Source organism: Choloepus didactylus, chromosome 3, assembly GCF_015220235.1.
Source record: "Choloepus didactylus isolate mChoDid1 chromosome 3, mChoDid1.pri, whole genome shotgun sequence".
Lineage (NCBI taxonomy): Eukaryota > Metazoa > Chordata > Mammalia > Pilosa > Megalonychidae > Choloepus > Choloepus didactylus.
Window position 1 is genome coordinate 2312103 of NC_051309.1, and position 17503 is coordinate 2329605.

Genomic DNA, 17503 nt, shown 5'->3' on the forward strand with positions numbered 1-17503 from the left:
AGCAATTACAAATGTGCTTGAAACAAATGAAAAATTAGCCTCAGTAAAGGAATGGAAGATATAAAGAAGAGCCAAATGGAAATTTTAGAATTGAAAACTACAATCACTGAAGTAAAAATCTCATTGGATGGGCTCAACAGCTGAGTGGAGACACAGATAAGAATCAGTCAGCTGGAATGTAGAACAATGGAAATCCTCAGATCTGAACAACCAAGAGAAAAATAGACTAAAAAAAAAATGAACACAGCCTAAAGGACCTTTGGAACTATAAAAAAAGATCTAATATTCATGTCACCAGGGTCCCAGAAGGAGAGGAGAAATAGGCAGAACTAAAAAAGTATTCAAAGAAATAATGGCTGCAAAATTCCCAAAATTGGGAAGAAAAATAAACCTACAGAATCAAGATGACCCAATCCCAAACAGGATAAACTCAAACAAATCCACACTGAGACACAACATAATTAAACTCTGAAACTAAGACAAAGAAAAAAATCTTGAAAGCAGCCAGAGAAAAATAACAGCAGCAGAATTCTCATATGTTACATATATACATACATATATATATATATATATATAAACAATATTCTTCAAGTACTGTAAGAAAGAAATGTCAACCAAGAATCTCCTAATAAGTGAAATATCTTCAAGGAATACAAAATGAAAATATCTTTCCAGAATTAAGGGGAAATCAAGACACTCTCAGATGAAAAAAAACTAAGAGAGCTTGTCAGATGAAGAAAAACTAAGAGAGCTTGTTGCCAGAAGAAATTCTCTAAAAGAACAGCTAAAGGAAGCTCTGTAAACAGAAAGGAAATAATAAAAGGAGGAGCCCTGCAACAACAGGAAAGAAAAAAGAACATGGTAAGCAAAAAATACAGAAAATCAGGGTAGACTTTCCTTGAGCTTTCAAAATTATGTTTGATGTTTGAAGCAAAACTTACATGTTGTCTGATGTGGTTCTAAATGCACACAACAGAAATATTTAAGAATATTATATTACAAATGGGGGTCATAAAGAGACATAAATAGGTGATTTTTTTATACTTCTCATGAATTGGCAAAATGATATCAGCAATAGACTGTAATAAGTTCTGTATATATAATATAATGCCAAGAGCAACAACAGAAATAGCTAAACAAAAAGTGCACTAAAAACACTATAGATAAATGAAAACGTAATTCCAAAAATGTTCAAGTAGCCCAAAGGAATCAGGAAAAACAGAGGGAATAAACAGAAAACAAACAAAAAAATGAAATGGCAGGCTTAAATTTAACATTTAGGTACATAAGTACAGAAATATAAAGGGTCTAAATACACCAATTAAAACACAAAGCTTGTCGTGATTTTTCTATAAACCTACAACTGCTCTAAAAATTTTTTTAATGGAAACAAAACAGAATATGCTGTAAACCCCTAATATATTGCCAAAATCATTTGGGCTTTGGGAAAAAAAGACAGCTTAGCAAAGTAGATTAAAAAACATAACCAACAAATATGCTATTTACAAGAAAATCGCTTCAAATATAATTATATAGGCAGATTGAAAGTAAAATGATGGGAAACGGTATGTCATACAAACATTAATCAAAAGAAAGCAGGAGAGACTATATTAATATCCTCTTAGGTAGACTTTAGAGCAAGGAAAATTACCAGAGACAGGGAAGGGCATTATCTAATAAAAGTAAACTGACCAAAAAAGACAGCAATTCCAAACATGTATGCACCAAGCAACAAAACTGAAAAATAAGTGAAGCAAAAGCTGATAGACCTGAAAGGAGAAATAAACAAATGCACAATTACAGCTGGATCCTTCAACACCTCTCTCAACAACGGGAGGACATCTAGAAGGAAACAAGCAGGATACAGAACTCAACACTATCAACCAACAGAATCTAATAGAAATTTATAGAACACTCCACCCAACAATAGCACAATACCCATTCTTTTCAAGTGCCATGGGTCATATATCAAGATTGACCATATCCTGGGCCATAAAACAAACTCAACAATTTAAAAGAACTGAAATTATATGGTGTGATCCTGATTACAATGGAATCAAAGTGGAAATCAATAACAGAATGACAACAGGAAAATCTTCAAACACTTGGAAACTAATACACTTTTAACTAAGTTATGAGTCAGAGGGAATATGAAGGGAAATCAAGCAATATATTTAATAAATGAAAAGGAAAACATCAAAATTTGTGGGACACAGGAAAAGCAGTGCTGAGAGGAAACACAGTGCTGGAAATTCTAGCCATTGAAATAAAACAAGGGAAGGGGAGGGGAGGGAGAAATAAAACTCTTTTTGTTGTGGATGACATGACTATCTACAAAGAAAATCCCAAGGAACCTACAAGAAACCTCCTAGAACTAATAAGTGAGATCATCAAGGTTACAGGATACAAGATAAACATTCAAAACTCAATTGTATTTCTAAAAATTATTAATGAATATATGGACACTGAAATAAAAAATGCAATATCATTTATAATCACACAGAAATTAAAAAAGGAAACAGGTGTAATCTAACAAAACATGTACAGGACTTGTATGCTGAAAGCTACACAAGGCTGATAAAAGAGATCTAAATAAATGGAGAGCTATTCCATGTTCATTGGATTGGAAGACTCAACATAATAAAACTGCCAATTCTCCTCAAATTGATATACAGGTTGAATGAAATTCCTATCAAAATCCCAGAAAGATATTTTGTAGATGTAGAGATTATTCTAAAATTTATATGAAAAAGCAAAAGAACTAGAATCACTAAAACAATTTTGAAAAAGAAGAATAAAGTGGGAGGAATCAGTCTACCTGTTTTCAGGACTTATTATATAGGTACAGTAATCAGGAGTTGTGGTATTGGCAGAGGGATAGATACATAGATCAGTGGAACAGAACGGAGAACGCAGAACTAGACCCACACAAATATGCCCAACTGATTTTTGATAAAGATACAAAAGCAATTAAATGGAGGAAAGATAGCCTTTTTGAACATGATGCTGGAGAAACTGAACATCCATAGGCCAAAAATTGAATGTCAACCTAAGTCTCATACCTTATTCAAAAATAAACTCAAAATGGATCATGGACTTAAATGCAAAATGTAAAATTACAAAACTTCTGGAAAAAAAGTTAGAAATCTCTGGGATCTAGGGCTCAGCAAGATTTCTTGGATTTGACTCTAAATACATGATCCATAAAAAGAAACAGATAAACTAGTTTTCATCAAAATTAAAGACTTTTGCTTTGTGAAAGAACCTGATAAGAAGATAACAAGACAAGCTACAAAGAGGGAGATAATATTTTCAAACCACATATACAACAAAGACTAGTACCAAGAATATATAAAGAACTCTCAAAACTCAATAGTAAAAATCAATCCAATTAGAAAATGCACAGAAGACATGAATAGGAATTCATCCCCCAGGATATACAGATGGAAAATTAGCACATAAAAAGATATTCAACATCATCGGCCATTAGGGAAGTGCAGATTAAAACTACAATTAGATACAAATACACAGCTGTGGGAATGGCTAAAATAAAAAATAAAGGCAACATCAAATGTTGGTGTGGATGCAGAGAAATGATCACTTCACACATGGCTGATGGGAATGGAAAATGGTACAGCCACTCTGAAAAAACCGTTTGGCAGTTTGTTCTTAAAAAACTAAGCATGCGATTATCATATAATGCAGAAATTGCACCTTTGGGCATTTATCCCAAGGAATGAAGACTATGTTCACACAAAACTCTACACAGGAATGTTTATAGCAGCTTTATTCATATAGCCCAGCTATCCTTTAATGGGCAAACAGTTAAACAAATTGTGGTATAGCGCTATCACGGGTGGCTACTCTGCAATAAAAAGGAATGAACCATTGATGGCACATACAGTAAGCTGGATAAATCTCCAGAGAATTATGCTGAGTGAAAAAAGTCAATCCCCAAAGGATACATATTGTATGATTCCATTTATATAACATTCTTGAAATGACAAAATTATAGAAATGGAGAAAAGATCAGTGGTCGCTAGGGGTTAAGGAGGTGGTGAGGCTGAGAGGGAAGAGGGTGTGGCTGTAAAAGGGCCACGTGGGGCATCCCTGTGGTGGTGGATAGGTTCTGTATCTTCACTGCATGAAGTGATCTTGTTCTATAGATCTGCAAGATGTTATCATTGGGGGAAACTGGGTAATGTGTAAAGAGGAGTTCACCACTGCATGTGAATCTACAATTATCTCAAAATAAAAAGGAAGGAAGGAAGGAAGGAAGGAAGGAAGGAAGGAAGGAAAGAAAGAAAGAAAGAAAGAAAGAAAGAAAGAAAAAGAAAAAATACTGAGTGTTAAAAAGAACATTAATAATTTTGTTTTGAGGGATTTATAACATATACAGAAATAAAATATATAACAACAATAGCACAAAGAACAGTAGGAGAGTAAATGAAATTAAACTGTTGTAAGATTATTGAGGTGTTTGGGAAGAGGTAAAAATAGAAATTTTAAGTGTACTAAGGAAGTCAAGAACAAATTCTATAATTTCTAGTGTAAGGTAGCCACATAAAAGAGTAATACAAAATGTTCGACTAGCAAAATAATTGACAATAAAATGGAACAAAATGAAATAATAAACATTTTCAAGTGAACTAAAAGAGGACAAAAAAGATAAAAATAACAAAGAACAGATGGGGAAATGGAAAACACACAGTAACTTAGTAATCTTAAATCCAAGTAAATTAGTAATTACATTAAATGTAAATTAGACTAAACATGCTCCATTTTAAAAAACCACACTGAATTTTAAAAAACAAGATTCAACTACTTGTTCTTTATAAGAAACACACTTTAAGTAAAAGAACATAGATAGGCTAGAAATAATAGACTTAAAATATGTCATATAAACATTAACCAAAAGAAAAATGGTGTAGCTACATTACCATCAGAAAAAACAGACCTAAAGATAGAAGTGCTACTAAAGATAAAGAGAAATATTTCATGATGATGAAAGAGTTGGTTAAACGGGAAGCCATCACAACCCTAAGTTTGTGTGTACCCAATGACCCTACTGACATAATCAGAAAACTATACCCATCGATTAAAGAATATATATTCTTTCCAAGTGTATAGAGAATGTTTTCCAAAATAGAACATATTCTGGATCAAAATGCAAGTCTCAACAAGTTTCAAAGGACTGAAATCATACAGGCTATGCTTTCTGTCCATAATGGAATAAAACTACAAATAAATTACAGTAAGAGAATCCAAAATCCCCCAACTAAGTGACAACTAAGCAACACACTTCTCAATAATGCATTAGTCAATTAAGAAATCACAGTTAAAATTATAAATTATTTTGAACTGAATGATCATAAAAATATTACTTATTGACACTTTGGAGATGTTATATTGCTTAGAGGAAGATTTGTAGGATGCTACCATGCTTAGAGAGAAATTTTAACTTTAAATACACATGTTAAAAAGAAGAATATTAAAAATCAGTGATGTACTTGCTAATTCTTTTTTTGAAATGTCCTTCTATCCACTGTTTCCTCAGTCCTCATTATCCTTCCTCTCACTTAGCTAAAGCAGAACCAAAAAGAAATGTATAGTACTAAATGCCTACATTAGAAAAGAAGAAAGGTCTTGAATCAATAATCTAGGCTCCCACCTCAAAAAACTAAAGAGAAGAGCAAAATAAGTCCAAAGCGAGCAGATGAAAAGAAAACAGAAATGAAACTGAAAACAGAAATATGGAGAGAAATTGAAAACAGAAATATAGAGAGAAAATAATGAAACAAAAAAAAACCTAGTTCTTTGAAAAGAGCAACAAAATGTATAAGCCTCTACCAAGACTGACAAAAAAGAGAGAAGATACAAACTCCCCAAATCAGGAAAAAACAGGAGATACAACCACAAATCCTGTAGCTACTGAAAAGATAGGGAATACTACAAACAACTCTACACACATGTATTCAACAGCTTAGAAAAAATGAACCAATTCTTTGAAAAGCACAAGCTACCAAAACTCTGCAACATGAAATAGATAATTTGAGTAGTTTTAAAATTATTAAAGAAATTGAACCCATAATTTAAAAGCTTCTGAAAAAGAAGCCTCTAAACAAAGATGGCTTCTACCAAATTTTTAAAGAAGAATAAACACCAATTCTAAACAACCTCTTCCAGAAAACAGAAGAGGTGGGCATATTACCCAAATCATTTTATGAAGCCAGTATTACCCTAATATTAAAACCCAATAAAGACAGTATTTAAAAAAGAGAAAAACTATAGACTAATACCTCTCATGAATCTAGACACAAAAATCCTCAGCAAAGTACTAGCAAACTGAATTCAGCAATATATGAAAAGAATCATACACCACAGCTAAGTGGGGTTTATTCCAGGAACGCAAGCAAGGCTGCCAACATTTGAAGAGTCATCAATGTATATACACAATAACAATGGGCCAAAGAAGAAAAATCACATGCTCTATCAATTGATCCAGAAAAAGCATTTGACAAAACTCAACACCTATTCATGATTAAAAAACTCAGAAAATAAGGAATATAGGGGGAAATTCCTCAACTTGGTAAAGATAATCTACAAGAAACCTACAGCTAACATCACAGGTAATGTTGAAAGACTGAATCCTTTACCGCTAAGATGCCCACTCTCACGAGTCTTAGTCAACACAGTGCTGGCATTTCTATCCAGCAGTGTCAGGCAAGAAAAGGAAATAAAAGACACAAAGATCAGAAAGGAAAAAATAAAACATTTGCAGATGACATGATTGTCTACATTGAAAACTCCTAAGGAATCTATTTAAAAAAAAAATTCTTAGAACAAATGAGGGAGTTCAGCAAGTTCACAGGATACAAGATAAATACAAAAATCAATCCTGTTTCTATATACTAGAAATGAACATGTAGATATGGGAATTAAAAACACACAATACCATCTAGAATCAGTCTTCCCAAAATGAAATACCTAGGTATAACTCTAACGAAACACTGACAGGATCTGTTTGCTGAAAATTATAAAACATGGATGAAAGAAAATAAAGAAAATCTAAATATATGGAAAGACATACCATATCCATGGATTAGAAGATTCAATATGGTAAAGATGTCAATTCTCCCCAAAGTGATCTATTATTCCTATCAAATGAAATTTCTAGCAAGTTTTTTTTTGTAGATATAGACAAGTTTACTCTAAAATTTAGTTGAAAAGGCAATGGGACTAGAATAGCTAATGCAATTTTGAAAAAGAGGAAGAACTGCATCTGGTGCAAAGACTTACTATTATTAAAATAAAATTTAGGAGGTCATTAGACTGGGGTGACTGGCCTTCAATTTAAGTAGTAAGATTGAAAAATACTAATCCAGCCAATCAAAATAGATGCCTTCACAAGGGGCTTTCCATCAGAAAACAGCCCAAATAAGACAATGCAGCTGAAATATCCAATCACAACATTCCTTTACTTGCCCTATAAAAGCTTCCCCTTTCCACTCCCTCAGCAGAGCTCCTCACCACTTTCAGTTTGGCACTATCCACTTTGCAAATCATTTATTGCACAAATAAACTTTGATAAATTTTAAATTACCTCGCTTTATCTTTCACACTATATGGCTACAGTAATCAAGAGAGTGTGGTACTGATGGAGGAAAAGGCACATGGATCAATGAAGCAGAAGAGAGAACCTAGAAACAGACTAACACAATACTCCAATTTCTTTTTTCACAATGGGACAAAACTCAATGGAGGAAGGATAGTCTTTTCACTAAGTGGTGCTGGAGCAGGTGCATATGAAAAAACATGAACCTCAAACTAAACCTCATAAAATATACAAAAATTAATTCAAATGGACCATGGATTTAAGTGTAAAATGTAAAACTATAAAGTTTTGGGAGTAAAACAGAAAATATTTGGGATCTAGGGCCAGGCAAAGAGTTCTTAGATTTAACATCAAAAGCATGATCCATAAAAGGCCTCATCAAACTTTAGAACTTGCACTGTGAGAGGATGAAGAGGCAAGCCACAGACTGGGAGAAAATACTTGTAAACCACATATCTGACAAAGGTCATATACCTAAAATACATAAATAACTCTCAAAAGTTACAGTAAAAAAGAAAACAATCCAACTATAAAATGGGCAAAAGACATGAAAAGATATTTCACCAAAAGGGAAATATGGATGGTAATATGCTCATGACAAGCTACTCACCATCATCAGCTGTTGGGAAATTCAAATTAAAAACAGGATGAGATGCCACCACATGTCTAGAACAGCTGAGATATGTAACAAGCGACAGCACCAAATATGTTGAGGGTGCTGAGAAACCGGATCATTCGTGCACTGCTCGAGGGGATGTAAACATGGCACAGCCCTTCTGGAAAATGGTTTGGCAGTCATAAAATGAAACCTGCACTTCCATATGACCCAGCAATTACACTCTTGGGCATTATCCCAGAGAAATGTAAACTCATGTTTACACAAAAACCTTTACAGGAATGACCATGGTAAGCTTATTCATAAAAGCAAATACTAGAAACAACCCAAATGTCCTTCATTAGGTGAGTGGCTCAACAAACTCTAGTACATCCATCAGATGGGATGCTAGTCAGCAATAGAAAGGAAAGAACTATTGATACAACAACCTTGATGAAACAGCATTATGCTTAATGAAAAAAAGGCAATCTCAAAAGGTGACATACTATATGATTCCACTTCTCTAACATTACTGAAATGATAAAACTATCAAGAGGAGAACCGATTAGTGGTTGGAGGGGAAGAGGAACAGCTCTGTAAGTTGACTGTGGTGATGGAATGAAAATGCATGGAGACACACGTGAGTGAATACAGGTCAAAAAATGGTAAGGTCTGGAGTCTAGTTAACAGCAGTACACCCGTCAATTTCCTGGCTTGGGTACGTACTACAGCTAGGTAAGACATCACATTTGGGGAAAGCTGGGGCTAGGGTACGTGGGACTCTGTACTAGTTTTGTAACTTCTTTCAGTCTGTAATTATTTCAAGATGAAAAGTTTTGAAATCAGTGATCTGTCAGCTCTCTTCTTAATAAAAGTCCCTGTCTGCATCTACTGCTTCATTTTAGTCCGCACAGCCAAACCCCTTCCTCTCCCTGGCCTCCAGCTTAGCTTGTTGCTTCCGTTCTCTCTGTGCACCAGTCTACTCCTGTGAGGTTCATCCTGCTATTTTGACTTTCCCATGTCACCTGCCTGGACCCAGACCCCCCACCCCCCATGGCCACACATGCTTCTCCTGGCTCACATTCCACCCCGTGACCACGTGGCTCTAACAGGCTGATTTCCACACTGAGCCCTGCAGGCTTGTCCTCCAGCCTGGCACACAATCTGCCTTGTGTCCTTTTCTTGGACAGTGCTCAGTTTTGTTTTGTTTTTACCCATAAGCAGATCCTACCCCAAATCATGCCTCACCCCTAACCAACCCTACTCCAGGCAGACTGCAAGTGCTTCAGCTCACACTGATCTCTCCTTCAAACCCCAAATCCTTTATGGGCTGTGCCAATCATTTTAGCACTGAATCATGTTTCATTTTAATCGATGTGTCATTCCTTCACACTCATTCTTTGTTTATTCCTTTACTTATTAATTCATCAAATACCTCCTAAACCCTGTGTGGTGGATGCTGTGAAGCAAGTAGAGCCCCGTTCCCACCCCCTTCAGGAATCCTCTTTAGAGACTGCACAGCTGAAAGAGCCGCCTGGCCCAGGGTCACACCCCTTCCAGGGCAGCCTGCCGCCAATGACAATCCATGTTGAGGCTACCCAGACCTCTCACCCCGACTCCACAATTCTGAAGGCCCATCCCAGCTCTGAAGCTCCCTGTGGGACTGGATGAGGCCTTCACTGAGACTGGGTCAGAGCTCAACTTCTCCCTCTGCCCAATTCTGCTTCCTTCCCCTTCCTTCCATGGGTGTTGAGCCTAAGAACACTCTCTAAATTCATCCTCCTTGATAAGTAATAATAATAATGGCCTAAGCTTACATCTCAAGGAACTAGAAAAATAATAATAAATTAAATCCGCCAAAAGCAGAAGAAAGACAACATTAATAAAATAGAAAGCAGTCGTATGACTGAGAAAATCAGAAAGCCCAAAGTTGGTTCTTTGAAAAGACTGACAGAAATGATCAACTCCTGGGACTCCCCTGCAGAAGTCGACAATAAGGAAGAACCACACTACATTACCTGGGGCAAACAAGGAGGGGAAGAAAAAGGATCTATTCTAGAACTGTCCGCAGGAGAGCGCTGACAAATACACATAGTAGGGAATAATAATTTACCCCAAGGAGTGCCGAGGTCCTCTCCATTTCTTCTTGGTTTATCTGAATGTTATGGCTTTCCATCACTGTGAGGCAAAAATCAAACAGATCATATTTGCATTGCATTAAAAAACCATTTTTTAGTGAAAAATGAAAGGGCAAGAACTAATCTCGCTGCCCTGAAGAGGACAATAATGACAGCCACTAACGTACTCAGCGCCTGCCGCCTGCAGCCCCTGCAGAGTCAGCTATCACTGCTGTCTCCCCAGGAGGAAAGCGGAGATGGCGCTCCGCCCGGCAGTGACCCGCGCGCCCTGGGAGCGGGGTGTGAACTGAGGGGAGCGCGGCCCCGCGGGGCAGCCCGAGTGCTCCGTATGTACCCGTCAGGACCAGGGACACAGCAGGGGCGCCGAGAGGCAAGGACAGACCAGAGCCCTGCAGCCCTTCCGCGGAGGCTCTCGCGCCGCCGTCACACGCAGGAAGGAAGAGTTAAAGCACACACAGGATAGAGACAAACGCTAGCATGGAAGCCACCCAGACAGCCTCCTCCTCCGGCGCTGCTGCCTCTCGGGACCGTGAGCATTGGGGTGGGTGCGCCCTCGGCCACACACCAGGCAGGATCAGACATGACCTAATGGTCAGGGCCTTCTAGTCTTCTGGAGTCCAAGATCCACCCCCATCATGTGACAAAGTGGGAATAAAGGGCTGTCTGTCTCCTCAGGACCCGCCCTCTAAATAATTTAAGAGGAAAAAAATGCATTCTTAAGCAATGCATTGTTAAACAATGAAAGAATTCTCTGTAAAATGGCTGTGCTTCATCTTTATAGTGACCTTACCTGCCAAAATTGGTATCAGAGGAAGTTCCAAAGTACAAAATAGTTGCCACAAACCATAAACCTGTTTCATAGAAGGAAATCATAGCAACATTACTTTAAATTACTGTTTCCGTCTGCATTGTGCTGGAAAGCCTCCTGAATTTCCTTGAACTAGACTGAAGGTGGCCCCCACACTGGGTATGGCCGGTTTGCTCCCCAACATCCCCTCCTCTTGCGCTTCCCCCTTCCTAATGAACTTTCATCCAAGCACTCTATTTTTATTTCTAAGACCTGACAATCTTTAGAAACATCAGAGAGGGCTAGCCTGACCCTTCGCCCTTCTTTACTCTTTCTCATTTTTAAGATTGATTTAGGTATTTGCAGACTTTTAGACTTCCATTTTAATTTCAGAATAAGATCACTGAATTTCCCAAAAATTTAACTAGAATTTCATTGACTTTATAAATCAGTTTGGAGGAGAACTACCATCTTTATATCAGGTCATCTCAGCAAAGAGCATGAACTAGCTTTCCGTTTATTCAGACAATCTGCCATACCCTGTCCTAGAGCTTTCATCTCTTCTGCCCCTTCTGGCCGCCACCTGAGGAGCCCTGGTCCTCATCTGCTCCTCAGCTGTGCCCTGGAACCCCGCCTGCCCCCCGCCCCAGCCCCACCATCAGATCCGTCCTCACTCCTGCTCTTCGCCCAGGGTGGGGCCGACCGCCTCCAGACCCGGGATCCTTGGCTCTCTGGTCTCTAGCTGATTTGCTCACTTGGGGCACTAGCAGGAGACTGGTGGTCAGGCGGGGTGTTAAGTGGGCTCTCCCTCTCCCCTCCTTCTCTCCACCCGCCCCCGACCCAAAGCCCCAGCTCCAGACCAGCCAGGGCTGCCATTCTCCTGGGCTTCTGTTAACAGCTCACCCTCCAAGCCTGGGTATGGAAAAGCTTCCACTCTGGCAACGGCCAGTCCCTGGCTGCTTCTCCATCTCTTTCTGGCTCCCTTAACCCTGCCTACCCCTCTACAAAAGTCCTTCTGTTAGCCTCTTTTCAGTTTTTCCTTTGAATGGCTGGCTGCCTCCCCGTGAAACTCAGACTGAGCCGAGCTGTGTCCACCCTACTGTTGACCAGAATAAACTCTCTGTTTTTATGTTTGTAGCATTAGAAATCTGGCTGAAACAGAGGCTTCCTTCCATTTGGGAAAGTGCTAAATTGAAAATGTTACACTTGTTTTCAACCTGTGGAAAACATATTTAAAAACTTCCGTCTCCTCATCCTGGATTACCTTTATGAGTGACATGCAGGTTAGCAACAGTTCCTGTTAACCAAAAATAATTTTTAAAAAGTCTTGCCTTCAACTTAGAGCAAAGGTCCATCGTAAGTCTGTAGAGTATTCTCAGGTTCTCACATACGTTCTGATTCTTTAAAAGAGCAAAAGTATTAAAAGTTAGGCACACTTGGTGGCAACGCCCATCACAATCTAGGAACGGCCACAACTCACAAGAATGTCCACTGGCTACATCCTGACCTGTCCCTCCGTGTGAGATGCGATCTACCCGACGGCACCACCAGCAATCCCCTGAAGGAGATCCGCCTGCCGCTGGGTGACGCACTTCTGTGTGCATGTGGAAGAGCAGTCCATCTGCAACCTGACATTCTCTCCCCAACCCATTGTTTCCTCATTTTACAGATTAAGAAACAGAACCACAGAGAAGGTCCAGACTGGATGGTGGTACAGACAGGAAGGCAAGGAATGAGCGTCCCCTGGTCCCACAACCTCCCACTCTCTCTGCCCCTCATTCCGCCACTCACACACCATCAAGCCAAGGAGGAGTGACGCCTGCCCTCCACACCCTACACTCCCACCCCATTCTCGCCTAGAATGGACAAGCCCTGGATGATCAGTAAACGGGCTGTACTCAACTGAGAGGCAAGGAGCTGGGGTGAGGTGCAGCCCCTCAGCGTGCAGTCTGGGGCCTCCCACTCTGACCCTGAGCTCCAGGATCCCCTGCTGATGGCCTCACTCTGTCCGGGTCTGGCAGAGTTTGTTTCTATGTGAAAGGCCTCAGATTGGACACCCTTACCCCAGGGCCCACTGGCTGGCCGCACATGTCCTGGCATTTGTTTTCTGGTCATCTCCTGGCCATGGTCTCCTATGAAGCATTGGTCGGGCAGGCGCTGGGGGAGGCGGCACTGCAAACATACAGGGAAAGTTCTTGGCTACTGCCTGGCAGAATTCCACACCGTGCTGGAACGAGCGTCACAAGGCTGGCTGTGTGTGACTCCCCTCTTTAAATAGTTCTCCAATTCCAAAGCTTCTCCAGAACAAAATCCGACTCCTCAGAGTGGCTCACAAGCACCTGCATGATGGTCCCTGCTGCAGTCCTCTGGCTGCCCCCTCTCCATCCTCCCTTCTTGCCACGTGTTGTCGGGCTCTTCCCCCAAGGGAGCCACATTCTCTCACACGTCCTGCCTTTTCCATGCTGTTTCCTCTTCCCAGAATACTCCCTCATGTTCTGAGCAAGTCACGTCGCCTCTTCAGGGAAGCATGGTACAGTGGGTCCCAGCGTCCATCTCCTGCCCCTCATGCCCTACACTCTGCTATGAACCCATGAAAGCACACCTGCCCGGCAGTCTTCCTTGCAGCTGGGTGGCTGTGGCACCCATTTCTGGCCATTAGGATGTAAGAAGAACGTCATCCACCATGGGCTCCTTCTGCCTGAGTGTGGCTGAGGGGCCTGCGACGCTTTCAGCAAGCAAAGGGAGCGGACGGCATGCTGCAGAGAGGAGCATTCCAAGGCTCCAATGGCACCGCGAGCAGCTGCTCCAGCCGGGCCTGAGGCACACTCCCTGCAGGGAGCTTGTTTCTTGCAGCCATTCACTTTCTAACTCATACACATGTATACTAGAAAGGAACTGGACTTTAAAGTCAGAAATCTGACATGCGGACTCTGGCATCAGCCTGCGGGGGGCTGAAGGCATGTCTGCTAACCTTCTGCCCTGTAGCTGGGCCTGAGCACTCCGAGGGGATGGCTCCTTCTGGTAATCACTTCTCACCTCCTCCCTGGGGCACTGGGCCTGGCCGACAGTGTGCAGCTTGGCAGGACTGCCAATCGTATGCTCTCTCTGCCCGAGGTGGGCATGCGACACAGCGAGGGAGAGGAGAGGTGCTGAATGCTCAGACTCAGAGTCTTGGACAAAAGTGACCCAAGGATGGAAAGGGCCATGGGTCAGTGTTGGCCCAGGCCTGTCAGTCTCGCTCCCTGGATCCCCAGAGGCGCCTGGCTCCCGTTCTTCCCACAGCCGGCTTCTGTTTTCCTTCTGGTTCCGTGAGCTAGTCCGTGCCTTTCTGATGAAACTCTTTCCCAATAAAGCAGAGTGAGTTTCTGTTTCTACTGCCCAAATCCGTCATGGACACAAATAATCTGCTGCACAGAACATCTGGGAGAGAGATGAGCACCATTGCGTGTGCCCCAGTCCCACGCGTGGAAGGTGCAGGCGCGTGCAGGGAGCTGCCTTGCTCTCATGCTTCCATCCCAGTCAGCCACCCCTCTTCGTCCCTCCACACTCTGCAGATGCTTCTAGAATCACTTTCAACACATGGCTGCTCAAGTACAGCAACAGACACTGAAACAGAGGGCCCTGATAACCCTCCATGCTGCCCCCATCATGCCTCTTCCACTGTAGCTGGCTGTGGCCCTGGCGAATCTTCCTTTCTGTGGGCTCCAGGCACTGCTCTAGGAGCTCTGAGCGCCTCTTCTCCTCATCTCAGCGTCATGTTCTTGACGACTGGTTACATCGACAGGAAGGGGACACTTGGGAGAGAGACCCAGGGCTGTTTCAATGATCCTCCCCACGTGGACTGCCGAGTGCCATCCCCAGGACGCTGCCACCACAGCAGGGTCAGCCCGTAGTCTGCCCTGCCGTCAGGATTCATAAATGAGCAGCTTCTGCTCAGGGAGCAGGCGATGCTGTGACACCAGAGAAGGTGCTTAGAAGAATCATGCTATGAACTGGATTTGCCAGGGACAGAGATCACCCATCCTTATTCAACATCCTCCATCAGAAAGCTGGGGTCAAAAGGATTTGTGCGAGTAAGTGCAAAGGAATGTTGGCAATGTTCTGTTACTATCAGACTATCTAAGAAAAAGATTTCTAGAAAAATTTAGGGTTGCATTAAGGTTGATAAAACTTTATCTTAAAACAACTCACCACAGTATTTCCTGAGGAATTTCCGTAGGTGCTGTTCACTTGAACTGTGATGGATTTTTCAAAGTATTTTGCAACTAAATCTTCAAAAGAAGGCACGGCATCACTGGGATCTATGAGCCACGCAGCAATTTTGGGATCTAGCCCAACAAAATCAGCAACTGAAGAGAAAAAGGCTATTATCCTAAGAAAAATGACTAATTGTACTTTTTCTTGCTTTTATAAGGCTTCAAGGCTAACATGAATAACAAGTGTATTACCATCCCCCCAAAATAGCAGAGCTACGTACAAAGGAAGGCTACATCAGTTGAAAGGAGATACAAATTGAAGATAATTAAGGCTAAGTAAAAACCCGTAATTTTGAATATGGCCAACCTAGTAGTAGTATACAAACCTAGTGACCAAATCCCAAATCTATTTTCTCTAAATGCCATTTTCCACTAAAGTAACAGGGCTCCTTAGAGGAAGGGTTGCTTCCATGAACCTGGCCCCCCTTTTCAGACAACAAATCAGGGAGGAGACCCCAGACTACCAGGGTTGGATGACAAGGACTCACCTGGTAAGTGGACAAAGACTGTGTGCACACACCTGTGCAATGGATTGAAACTCATCAAAAGGGGTTTAAGGCCACATATGCATAATGATACTAAAAGAAAATACATTTTTTCACCTTTGATGGATTTTAGGGAATAATTCATTGTGTTGAAGATATAATTAAAGGAAAAGAGTGAATCTTTAATCTTCCCTTTTCTATATGAACTAGAGTTACAGGAACTGGATAGGTAATGGAAGTATGGTGGTTAGTCCATGCAGAAAGTACAATAGATCTCAAATATCACCATTTTGCAACCTCTCTTTAATTAATAAACCTAGATAATGATCATCAGTAACTTCTAACATACTAAAACGATAAGCAACCAGACATTATATCCTCCTGACAGAAGTGCACAACTCCACACAGGAAGTAGTACCGCCCCTCCACCTCTAATGCAAATCAAATCAAGCCTCTGGATCTAATTGCTAGTTTACAAAAAATAGGAGAGAAAGAACATGTTCAACAACAGAGGATGCAGCCAACAAAATACAGACTGTGAGAAATCGTACAGGACAAAGAACCTGGTTTCTTTAGCAACAACAAAATGCAAGGAAAAAACAGATGAAGGGAGAACACAGAGACCGAATGTAAACTTAAGACACACATTCACCTATGCCAAGGGGATACCTTGCTTAGATCCCCAGTCAGACAGACGGAAAAAAACAAAACAAAAAAATCCAAAGCAAACAGAAACAAGCACAGGACACTTGGGGAAGTGTAAACACTGGCTGGATACCTAATAATACTAAGAAATGACTGCTGATTTTTGAGGGGGATGGTGGAGACTCGGACCAGGTGGACTATGTGCAGTTAAACGGGAAATAAGATTGGCCATAAGTCAGTAACTGTTGAAACTGGAGCTTTTGTAAAAGTTGGAAATTTTCTATAATAAAAGGGTTTTTTTCAGTGTTTCATTATGAATATTTTCAAATACACAGAAAAATTGAGAGAACTATATAGTGGACTTTCATATACCCACCATCCAGATTTTACAATTAAAATTCAGCTGTATTTGCTTTATCATATGTGCCGGTTTATATATATTATGCTCCCAGAAAAAGCCATATTCTTGGATGCAATCTTGTGGGGGCAGACGCATTAGTGTTGATTACATTGGAATTCTTTGATTGAGTGTCTTCATGGAGATGTGACTCAATTAACTGTGAGTGAAATGTATGACTGGATAATTTCCATGGAGGTGTTACCCTGCCTTTTCAGGATGGGTATTGACTAAATCACTGGAGTCGTATAAAGGAGTTCACAGATAAAGCAACTCAGAGCAACTGAGAATGACATTCTGAAGAGCAGCTGCAGCTAAGAGAGGACAAAACGCCTCAAGGGCAACATTTTGGAGAACGCCATTTTGAAACACAACCTGGGAGCAAGCAGACACCAGCCACGTGCCTTCCCAGCTAACAGAGGTTTTCTGGATACCACTGGACATCCTCCAGTGAAGATACCTTGGACACTTTATGGCCTTAAGACTATAACTTTGTAACCAAATAAACCCCCTTTATAAAAGCCAATCCATTTCTGGTATTTTCCAAAATGGCAGCATTAGCAAACCGGAACATCATATATCTGT

At 40.8% G+C, this 17503-nt stretch overlaps 1 protein-coding gene across 5 annotated transcripts in view; it reads right to left on the reverse strand.

Moving 5' to 3' along the window:
- Positions 1 to 17503, reverse strand: part of POLN (DNA polymerase nu) — a 237108-nt gene that overhangs the window by 177085 nt on the left and 42520 nt on the right. For 4 of the 5 annotated variants that reach the window (XM_037829257.1, XM_037829260.1, XM_037829259.1 and 1 more), the window contains exons 6-9: positions 15327 to 15484; positions 12467 to 12535; positions 11139 to 11199; positions 10324 to 10388 (exon numbers count right to left, since the gene is read on the reverse strand). In XM_037829257.1, the coding sequence (XP_037685185.1) occupies positions 10324 to 10388; positions 11139 to 11199; positions 12467 to 12535; positions 15327 to 15484 (353 nt within the window). Of the gene's footprint in view, positions 1 to 10323; positions 10389 to 11138; positions 11200 to 12466; positions 12536 to 13198; positions 13259 to 15326; positions 15485 to 17503 lie in introns of those variants that run through there. The other variant, XM_037829261.1, reaches the window with a different exon arrangement.